A 12,439-nucleotide genomic window follows, 5' to 3' on the forward strand; every position below is an offset into this window, starting at 1 on the left:
GAGTTGGAAATGGTTGAAGTTGAAGCAGTATGGTGTGTGGCAAACAGAACTTGGTTTTGACTTGCGTAAACCTAGGAAGAAGATAAGAATCTTTGTAACCAAAGAAGCACTTCTAGTAGACAATAATATGCCATATTTCTCCTGGTGTAATTGTTCCTACACAATGATTATGCCCACAATGGGAGACGAGCAAACATCTCTTCTTCCATATCATGTCTCATATGTTGTCACAGGTCAATGATAATGAAGCAAAAACAATAATAATAATAAATATTTAAAAAATTAATTGACATTGCATGTTTTCATTTGCACATGATAACATATGATATATGTACTGGAATAATCTCAATTCAAGAGAATAGGTATTCATGTCATACTACATTGGTTATCATGGTCAAACAAGAGGGAGGTATAATTGGCTTTCCTTCACATCAATCCACAACACTCTCTATCTTTCTCACTCACTATGTGAGTGTTTAATATTCTTTTAGCTTAGCTAATGCCCCACAACCATAGGCAACTTTCATTTCAAACACTTTTTTTGTGATGATGTATTTGTTAATGTGGCCTTATGTACAATGTTTATCTTAATGTTGAAATTTTGGAAGTTTGTAGAATTAACAACTTAGCTTAACATGATTGCTCAAAAGGCTTGGGGAAAAGTTGAAGCAATGATTTTAGCCTCAAATATTTTTATTTCTTTTGAAGAAGGGAAAAAACTAGGGGGCATGTCTGCAGTATATTGCAATTTGCATCTAAAGTAGGTTAGGTTGGTAACAAACATAATTTCAGTTTTACCATGGGATAAAATTCAACTTTTATTTAGAAAAAATAAGGTAATAAAGAGGAAATTTCTAACCACTTAATTAAAGTTAAAGTATTATGTGAATACAGATCAATGACTTTATTATACATACATTACACATATTATGGAAATATTGCAAATTTGTACTCAATAATTTTAAACGTAATATTTAATGTTTTAATTATATTTCACAACACTCTTTTACTACATGACATTTGATTTTATTATTCTAGGATATATTGTTCATTTGGATTACTGCATCAACTTAATAATTGAAGTTTTTGAATCTCCTTAAAATCTATTTGTGAGTTGAGTTTTAAAGAACATGAGAAAATAAAAGTTTGATAGTCATGAAGTATACTAATGAGATAGTTCTAAAATTTTCAATTTTCATTCATTTACTTTCAAAACTCAACTCACAAAGGGATTATTAGTGTCTGGCAAAAAGTATGTGAATGAAAAAGCTGTGTGGGGTGAGTGGACTCATTAGTAGGGTATAGGATGCTGTATTGCTTATTTCATAACTGGTTTTTATTTCTACTCAATTTGGTATAGTTAGTGACAGTGGATCATGTTGGCAATGCTAAGCAATTCTCAGTGCTGAACAAACTAAAAGGAAAAGATAAATTTCATATAGCTTTTTCTTTTTAATTAATTTCTATTTTTCATTCCCTTGAAAATATGGTATAATTTCATTTTTCATTCCAGATTGGTTATTTGTACAGGAGAGGAGGGTGTGATGATTGGCATTGGACAAGACCATCTTTTTACAAGAATCTTCATACTTTCAATGTTCCCTCATCATTAATCTTTCTTTTTAATGTTTCTTTCCTTTTTCTTCCCACTAAAACAGTTGTGCTTCTTTTAGAATTGAAGTTACATTTATGTACCAGATAATCTTAGTGTTATGGTAAAGTATTTTCACTCTTAAAAAACCAGATTAGAAATATAGAAAATACAGAATATAAAAAAGAAAGGGAGTAAAAGGAAAAAGGTAAATTGAAATAATGTATTATTGATATGTTGTCATTGAGCATAAGATGATAGCTCTATTAATAAGACAACTACAAAATCAAGTATTAATGACGTTAATCATATAGTAAATTCTAACTTAATGACTAGATGAAATCAAATAAATATGATCAAATTAAAATAAGTATAAATCGAATATTAATCATAATTCTAACATGTTCTCTCAAACTCGATTATGGTTAGTACAAATTGAGTTTGAAACCCATAAAATATCCAGGGGTAACATTATTGTAAGATAATAGAACACGTCAAATCTTTCATTCCAAATAAAACCCTAAAAAGGGTGGGTCAAATGTCACACCATTTCTAATCTTTCAATGAGAGAACTCGTCATATTTCTTCATTCAAAGAGTCAAATAATCTTTCATTCAGCTACATAATTCATCAGACTTCTTCATCTAACGAGCCAAAAGAAAACCCTAAAAGGGTATGTCAAATGTCATGTCATTACTTATATTATGCAATGACATCAACATCACACATGATGACATTGATATCACTTAGTGATGTCATCACTAAACGATCAAATGACTAGCGAGTGTGAGTCTAGTTTGGATTCAAATATGTACATGGTACATGATGCACACTTCGCATTTAGAGATGGTGGCCATCTAGGAAGAGGATGATTTTTACAATAAGCAAGTCAATGTAGGATGTTAAATCTAATGATAATAGTAGCGGAAATAGCCAAGATGTGACAATAATAGCTAGAACATATTCTAAGGAAAATAACAACAACAACAAAAAATCTACCTATAATAAGGATCATGAACCTAAGCTCCCCTCATGGGTATCATGACTCTAATAGCATGTTGAAAACATAGAAAAAGTGAACAAGAGAAATGGTAAATAATATTATTCAAGCCCTAGAGAAAATACGTAATCAAGTATTAATGAATCAAATCATAACTTAATAACTTAAAGCCCTAGAGAAAATGTAGTTTTTCATTTGACAAATCTGTCATAACTCCATCCCAATCATTATGCTTAGATTGGCTTGTGCAACAATGTTTCCTCAACTTGTTTGAGATGTAACATTCTAGAAGAAACAATACTTCATTGCCTTCGAGCTTGCCCAGATTCAATGGCGCTTTAGAAAATGCAAACAACAAATTTTAGGCAACTCTATGGCGGGCCATGTAATTGCAATTTCTACTACATGGAGAATGACAAGAAGGATATATGTTATCTTACTAACATTATCCACAAGATCATTATTGATATCGAGGTTGTATAATTCATCCATGACCACAACGTAGTTTCACAATGATTGATGCAATGGATTAGACCTTGTAGCGATTTCAATGCTCTTAATGTGGAAAGGGTCTCTTAGGTCTCTTACAAATTATGGTGGCCTCTTATAAAACAATGAGATAATTTGGATTGCATGTTTCAAGAGATCAGTTGGTCTTTTAAATAATCTTTATGCAAAATTGATGACACTATGGCACAAGCTTCATTTGACTTGAGCTTTATGCTACAGGAAGGTTAATTGCTACAGTGATTCGCTAGACATTATTTCATTGGTTCAAATTTGTTTTCTGAATCATTACCACTATGCAACAATTGTGTTAGGCATTCCTGATTTGATGAGGAGGGAGTAGGAAATCTCACTGCAACATATCTTGAAAGAGAGGAATACCTATACTAACTATCTAGCGATGAAAGGAGTTGTTTCATCTTCTTTTAATAAAATGAATCGGTACCCGACAAACTAAGATACTTATTGTATTATGATGGTACTCTAGGTCCTAATGGTTCTTTTTTTTCAATTCTTATAAAAACATACCGAAGGTGAATGATTTATTGGTACTATTAAAAAAAACAAAATGACATCATTTATTGAACAAAGTATGCCATTACCTGTCTCCAAAAGTTTATAATTGTTCAAAATATTATAACTTTCTGAATTTTCAATTAACCTCATTTTTATATAGTTTTCATCATTTATGTATACTCACACTTTAATTAAGTCTATCACTTACGTTTGATATGAGGTAATATGTATCCAAAATTCGTGTATCACTATTCATTGAGGGAGTGAACAACAAGGATACTTTTGCTTACAAAGACAAATATGGAGAGTACGCAACACTACGTTGGTGCTATATGCGCCAATACTCACAAGGGAGTTAGAAAAATAGTGTTCTATTATATTTGGCTAGGTGATTTAACGTTTCCATTTTCACTCATACTTCTAACCCTACTAAAGTGTAGACCTTAATCTAAAGAATATTTTGCTTCCACTTTTAACCCTACTAAAGTGTAAACTTTTTTTGGGTCCTTTTGATGCCATTCGCGTAACTAATGTGAACACCATGGGGTAGTATTTTGGTAAATTTGAAGTTTTTGAGTTGTATGATTATGACAATAATTACACATTAATCAAATTTTCATCTATCAAAATGTGAATCGTAGGGGAATGATTATTTATTAATCAAATAATCTCCCATCACAATCTTAACCATGGGATATTTGAGATCAATGGTTTGCTTGCCATATATCAACTAACCCTACTTAACCCCACAAGGGATCGTCCATAATGTGTTTGACATAGTAGTACAAACATTATATGCAATCCTAACCTATCTTGTTTTTATAAACATAAAATTTATCATATCTAGTACTGGATCCTCTAATAGAATGTAAGATGAGCAAAATATTTTAATTTATTTAATTCAAAAGTAATAAAAAAATAGGAACTCTTAGATTTTTTGGTGCCATGTGCTACAATTTGGATCTAAATTTTGACTATTTATTACTGGAGAGGATCTTAATTTATAACATTCATAATAAATTTATACACGTGTCGATAGAAAAAGAAACAAGGAAACACCCATAGATAAGAAATTAATGCTACATCAGACATCTAACTTGAACACTTTCTAATAGTATTTGTTTTAACATGCAAATAAATCCAGAAATTAATTAAACCAATGACTACATGTTTGAATGATCTAAACTCTTTTCACTTAAATCAACATATATAAATTAAATTATTTTTGTTTCATGTGAGTACATTCACATGAGAAAATTTCTTTCTTTTTATATCATGTGAGTACATTCACGTGAGAATTTTTCTTACAAAGAACACACCTACGTTATGCTAGGTGCTCCTATTTGTGTTAGGTTTTTCTTTTTATTTGGTTATTCCTTGTTTACCTTGTTTCTTCTAAAAGGGTATTTGAAGATGTGAAAATTTCACGTGGACACTCCTCATTTCACCACACACAATGACACAAACCACGTCTTCTACTTTTCTTTCTAAAATTCGTTTTAATAACTTGTTTCATATATTTCATTCAAATTTATTGGAAATGTTCCAAACTCAAATGAACACTTTATCTATACTATATATAAAGGTAAAATATGACATAACTTCTATCATGGTATAATTTTCACTTCCTATTTTATCCTTAATATTATTTAATTTTTACAAAAAAACCGAAGTAACTAACACAAAAATATTAATTAATCATATCTCTCATATTAAATTGAACATTATCATAAACACAAAAATTATAATATAAAGTATACTGAACACAACAAATACATTCTAATTCTAAAATTAAAATATATAAAAATTAAATATGTAGTATCATGTAACATTGACATATATGAAATAAAATATTTAGATTCCATCAAGTAAATCTAACAAGGCACTAGTATCACTTAGATTTTGTTAAGAATGACGATAATATAAAATCAACTTATAAAAAGTGACATATATGAAATAAAGTATCACTCTGGACATATATTTTACTTTTTTATAATACATGAGAGATTTGTATGTTAATTTGTAGTAACGTTTATGGTGGAAAGGATAATAAAATATCATGCAAAATAGTTTAGTTCATGTGTAAAAAAAGATCATTAAAAGCTTGATACGAAGATAACAATTAAACAACATTTTTTCTGGTTATTTTGATTGGCTAAGCTATGAGAAATGAAATATGAATATTTGGGTTAAAGGTCTGCAACCTTTTCCTATTGCTTTACCTCCTCCACTCCTCTCATATAGTATTTTATTAGTCTCCCTTAAACCAAAATAGAAAAAATAGATCAAAAGGAAGTGAGAGGTGGCTGAACATATATCTAGGCATAAGATATACTCTAAGATTAGACCTACTAATTAATTAAGATAGTAATTTGTAAAAATTATTGTAACTTTATTTCAAGTTTATCTATAAGACCCATTTGAGATACAAAATTGTTAATTAAAGTGTGGCAATGATAGGAATAAGATAGTATGATAGTTAGAGTGAAGAGTTTAAGGAATGAAGTATAGGAGATTGTGAGTTCGAGTATCACCTATAATTATTTTAAAAAACAGAATTATAAGTTGGAATGATCATTAGGGTGGAGGATTAGAGTGAAGGAGATGTCATATACACAATAAATAATAACATAATAATATTTTTCTATCAAATAAATTTTGTGGCAATTATATTTAATATGCATGATTTTATTTAGTCCAATCAGTTCAATCTTTGTGAAAACATGGTTGATCTGAATTTAGAATTGATTAAATTTTAGTTTTGAAAAACATTTTTCTCTCTAAAATTGCACTTACTAGAATAGTTAACATTATTCTATATAAGCAATATGCATTTGAAAACAACCAAATCTTCTTATTATGTGAACAATTATGTTGATTGATGCACAATTTTTTATTTGTATACTTTGAAAACCCTAAATTATAGAAATAAATGTAAATCGTGAATATTCAAGTAATCATTATGTTTTTACACATACAATGATGTTGAAATTATTCTTGTTATTATTATTAACTCACCTGTTGATTCCTCATTTCCTTTTATACCCCACTCACCTTTATTTCTATGGCTTAAGCCAAGCTCCACTAAATAGACATGATATACACTGATGACAGATGAAGAACTAAATAAATGCAACTATCAAATTACATATTAACTATACGAATTTTATACACATTCAATATATCATATATTATTTATTTATATATATATTTTAAAAATTAATAATAATTAAACATAAATAATAAAAGATATAATGACAATGTACCAAACTTATAATACATATATTTTTTTCACTAACTTACATTGTTAATTTTACTGGCATACTAGCTTTAAGTACATTGTTAATTTCTATGATATGGTGTTACTTTTGCAGCTCCCACTTAATACTAGACCCTACACACTTTGCCAAAATAAATCCTCTCTTCATGAAATATTTCTCTCTTTCCTCATATACTCTCTTCACTGTTTCTCCCACCAATCTATGGCATAATTGGCTCTTGTATAAGTGGCCCCAATTTTCAAAGAGAGTCAGGAAAACAAATAGATAAAAATAATCATTGTACTATTAGTCTATTATACCCACAGACCCTCAGAATTTATGTTGATTAAAAGTGATCAAGGATGGGCCATAGCATTATTAGACAATAGACATTACACAAGGACCAATACATACTTAAATATGAGTTATAATTGGTATCGGGGGATGGTAATTAAAGATTAAATAAATATATAATATGAAATAGTGTTATAAATTGTGGTTATGATATTAATTGTAGTCATATCGTGTATATCATAATCTCAAAAAAATTATGAGAATATGTAAATTGTATTCACAATGTCATTATGAAAGACTCCAAAAATCAGGTAGATGCAAATATGAATATGGAAGAGAATAGTATTTATACATTGATAGTGTAAAGATTTATATACTGTATCATGCACCTTCATTTCGATTTTTTTTAAAAGTCAACGATGATTAAAAATAAACGGTGGATGCAGTAGTAATAATGTGAAAAACTCTTACACAATTAGACTATACACATTTTTCTCAATATGGAATGCAATTTCAAAATACAGAAAAAATGACTATGAATTCTCTCCATTAATGGAAAGGCAAATCCTTAAAAATCCAAATAAAATTTAATATGTAATAACATATTTATCCTTAAAAGTATAATAAAATAACGTTAATAAAAATATAAAGAATTGAAGTACTTGTCTATCCCTATTTGAGAAAAATATATATTAACAAGGGGTTTTAGTACTCAATTGGGTTACACTAGTTGGGGAATGTGACCAACCAATAATCATTCCCACTTGAAAGCTAACTATACCCTCATTTTGAAAGCAATAACGGATGCAATTCTTATGAAAATCACATTTTAAAGAAGATAATGCATGTGCTACACTTGATTATGTTTTGTTCCTCTCACTTAAATAGATCAAGGGGAAAAAATACACAAAATGAGAATGAAAATCCCATGTTAATAATGAACTTCTGTTGTTGTAGTTAGAACTTAACGCTCAACTAGGAACAAATTAGTACATCCATCAAATCTAGATTTTACCTTACCTCACCTAATATTTTTTGTCGTCTATGATCATTACAAAACTTTGTTCTACTTTTCTCTCTGTTTCTTTCTTGTTGTATTGATAAAAAACCTTATTATTATACTCTTTAAATTAAAATTGTCCCTACAATATTATAGTTTTGGAAGACTCCATGACGACATTACGACTACAATTACAACAATATTTTTACATATTGTTTATGAAAATGCAATAAATCTACCATGACTATAATTATAACTACAATTTAAAACAATAGTTATATTTAATTACCTTAGCAAAAAATGCATGTAATACACATTGGACCACTTCAACCTAATACCATGATTAGATTCTTAGTTTTATAGGATTAATAATAGTTTGGAGGATCTTATGCAATATATCATGCTTGTCAGTTTTTGTTAGTATAGATTACTCTAGCCTATTTTATATTCATGCACACATGTTCATACAGTATTCTCTTAATTTTTTCACAATCTATTCTATACTTTTATTATACGTGTGTATAAAGTTGCATGAGATTTTAAGAAAGTTGAGGACAGATGTGATGAATTTCAATAAAAAATTGTATACTTTATTTCGTTAAAATAGACATTCATGTTAGAGGCTGCGTGGTAAAATAGTGTTGTTGAGGCTATACTTTATTAGGAAGCTCATAGTCTTTGACCTTTTTACTTTTGTTGATCAAATACAGAATTTAATTGTTGTGGGAAGTTAGTCATAAGTGGCAAAAGGAGGATATTACCGGGGGGGGGGAATTAATTTGATAACAAAATGTGAAAATTTGATATTATTTTTATTTTAAAAGATGAAAAATAAGAGAGAATAATATAGTTTGAATTATTACCAAAAAAAGTTGTTAGTTTTAGATGATTCAAATTAAACTTACACAAAATGATGAGAGCATTGTGAAAATTGATAAAGGCTTGCATTTAATAAAAGTATATGTTTTATGGGAAAACATTTTTTCTCCTGTGTCATTTTATAATTGTAGTTATTGTTTAGAAAAATAAAATTCCAAATTATTGATTCAATCAAATAAAGTAGATGTTTTTTAAGCATGTTCAAAGAATACTTTTGGAAGTTAGAGTATAAATGTATTAAAACTAGGATGTGAGTCACATGAAATGAAATGATGAGAGACCATATGTCCCAAAACTTGTATCTCAATGCAATAAAAAGTGTTAACAAATTAACAAAAAATTACAAAAATAAAAAATAATTTATATTTTATTACTTGGTGAAATACTATTGGCTTGAGATATAGGGGTCAAATTTTTTTAGAACATGTGATCTTTATCCCTATTTAATAGTGTAAAACTAAATGGAGGGATAAAAATTAAGCTTTCTTATTCTCAAATTGAATGCTCTCATAATTTTTTATTCAAATCTTAAAAGTTTAAAATAGAAAAATAGCCCAAAATTGGCCCAACCCATGGTAAAACAAGCCCAGCCCATTATGAGACGCATGGGCCGAATTCAGTTATGAGTTTCAAACTTTCAATAAGAAAAATGAAGAAGCTATATCAAGCTACCTCTGTTTCAAAATTTCATTTTCATGTCATTGCGACAACATAACATGAAAAATATTTCACCAAATTGAAATTCAGTGCAATTAGAACACAAGCACACACTGTTTAATAATAAAATAATGATTCGGTTCTGTTCAACCTTTACAAAGCAACGTTTTCATTCTGATCACTATTATAGACTTAGCTCTCTGATTGATTCATGCAAATCAATACACCAAATTAAGCAAACCCATGCACAATTAATCACCAATGGCTTAATCTCACACCTTGTTTTAGGCAACAAGGTACTAAAGCTCATTGCTTTTTCACGCTTTGGTTCACTTGCTTATGCCCACAAACTGTTTGATCAAATTCCCCAACCAGACTTGTTCATCTACAACACCATGATCAAGGCACACTCTTTGTCACCTGATTCCTGCCATGATTCCTTCGTTGTCTTCCGCTCTTTAACCCAGGATTTGGATCTTCTTCCAAATCAGTATAGCTTTGTGTTTGCTTTTGGGGCATGTGGAAATGGGTTGGGTGTCCGGGAGGGGGAGCAGGTTCGGGTCCATGCTCTGAAAGTTGGTTTGGAGAGCAATGTATTTGTTGTGAACGCGTTGATTGGTATGTATGGGAAGTGGGGGCTCGTGGAGGAGGGCCAGAAGGTCTTTGAATTGGCCATCGAATATAGAGATTTGTATTCTTGGAACACCATGATTGCTGCCTACGTTGGATCGGGTAACATGAGTCGAGCTAAGGAAGTGTTTGATGAAATGCAAGAGCGAGATGTTGTGTCATGGAGTACTATAATAGCTGGTTATGTTCAGGTATTGCTTGATAAGAAAGTACATAAAATAAACAGTTTTAAAGTTCTGCATGGTTGTCTTGTTTTATTTGAAGTGGACACTAGAGAAGTATGTAACTGGAAGTATATGTTTTGTAATGTGATATGATTGTTGATATCTCTGTCTAAAGTTACTTCATATTCATACTTACTATAGGTTGGTCGTTTCATGGAGGCTTTGGATTTCTTCCACAACATGTTGCAAGTAGGTCCCAAACCAAATGAATATACCCTTGTAAGTGCTCTTTCAGCATGTTCAAATCTAGTAGCATTGGATCAGGGAAAGTGGATCCATGTTTATATTGGCAGGGGTGAGATTAAGATGAACGAGCGGCTTCTTGCTAGCATTGTTGACATGTATGCAAAGTGCGGCGAGATAGAGTCTGCATCAAGAGTTTTCTGTGAACACAATGTGAAGCACAGAGTTTGGCCTTGGAATGCCATGATTGGTGGGCTTGCAATGCATGGAAAAGCCACTGAGGCTATGAATATCTTTGAACAAATGAAGGCAGAAAACGTTTCTCCTAATAAAGTCACATTTGTTGCTTTATTAAATGCTTGTAGCCATGGCTATATGGTCAAGGAGGGAAAATTCTATTTCAGATCGATGGTTAGTGATTATGGAATTAACCCAGAAGTAGAGCATTACGGGTGCATGGTGGATCTACTGAGTCGCGCTGGCCTCTTGAAGGAGGCTGAAGAAATGATTGCTAGTATGCCCATGGCTCCAGATGTAGCAATTTGGGGAGCACTACTAAATGCTTGTAGAATCTATAAAGATATGGAGCGGGGATATAGAATAGGAAAAATAATTAAAGAAATGGATCCGAACCATATCGGGTGTCATGTTTTATTGGGCAATATATATTCTACTTCTGGGAGATGGAATGATGCAAGGATGCTGAGAGAGAAGAATGATAATAGTGAGAGAAAAAAAGTTCCTGGTTGCAGTTCAATTGAATTAAAGGGGGTATTCCATCAATTCCTTGTTGGAGGTCAATCACACCCTCAAAGTAAGGAGATTTATTCATTTTTGGCTGAGATGATGATCAGGTTAAAGAATGCTGGGTATTTTCCAGAATTAGGGGAACTTTTGCTTGATATCGATGATGAGGAAGATAAAGAGACTGCTCTGTCTATACACAGCGAGAAGTTGGCTATTTCTTTTGGGTTGATGAACACAGCACCTGGAACTCCAATTCGCATTGTGAAGAACTTAAGAGTTTGTGGGGATTGTCATCAAGCAACAAAATTCATCTCCAAGGTTTATGATCGAGTAATTATAGTTAGAGACAGGACAAGGTATCACCACTTCAAAGATGGAGTCTGTTCTTGCAAAGACTACTGGTAGATAAGGAGAGTGCTACACATGCCAAATAAGTCACAACATGCATACTTCCCTATTTGCCTGCGCAGATTGGTTACTACTATTGGCATGATGGATTGTTTTTCAAAAGATGGCAAGCTCTTTCGCATGTCGAGTTGGCGAGGCATAGGTATATGTTGATGATAGATTTTAGGTAGGGTGAAAGATAATCTTGTGCAATGATGTGCTCCTTTAATTACATACAATAAGTATGAAAATATCAAAAATGGAAGCAGAGAAGTTTTTCTAATTTTCTATATTTGCATTGTTGAGCAGTGCTGCAGTTGACATATTAAAGGTGCTCTTTTGCTTTATATGCTGTTGTCTGATTCCTGAACATTCCATGCCTCTGGTTGTCTCAATTCTTTACAGCAACACATGATGAAAGTTTTTGAGGTTTGTACAGTTCACAGTTCAGATTCTATTCTAAACATGTTGTGAACAAAAGTTGCGTAGCTTGCTAAACACATCTCATTTTTCCTTTAATTTTTTATGCTAATGTGAATTTATACCAGCACGTGAGGTTAATTT

At 31.0% G+C, this 12,439-nt stretch overlaps 1 protein-coding gene across 1 annotated transcript; it reads left to right on the forward strand.

Annotated features, from left to right (window-relative positions):
- LOC109363342 (pentatricopeptide repeat-containing protein At3g62890-like) lies at window positions 9,771-12,121 on the forward strand. The gene is made up of 2 exons (XM_019609579.1): window positions 9,771-10,525; window positions 10,700-12,121. The coding sequence occupies exons 1-2, from the start codon at window positions 9,836-9,838 to the stop codon at window positions 11,891-11,893; spliced, it is 1,884 nt and encodes a 627-aa protein (XP_019465124.1). The 5' UTR covers window positions 9,771-9,835; the 3' UTR covers window positions 11,894-12,121.

This window comes from Lupinus angustifolius, chromosome LG13, assembly GCF_001865875.1.
Source record: "Lupinus angustifolius cultivar Tanjil chromosome LG13, LupAngTanjil_v1.0, whole genome shotgun sequence".
Lineage (NCBI taxonomy): Eukaryota > Viridiplantae > Streptophyta > Magnoliopsida > Fabales > Fabaceae > Lupinus > Lupinus angustifolius.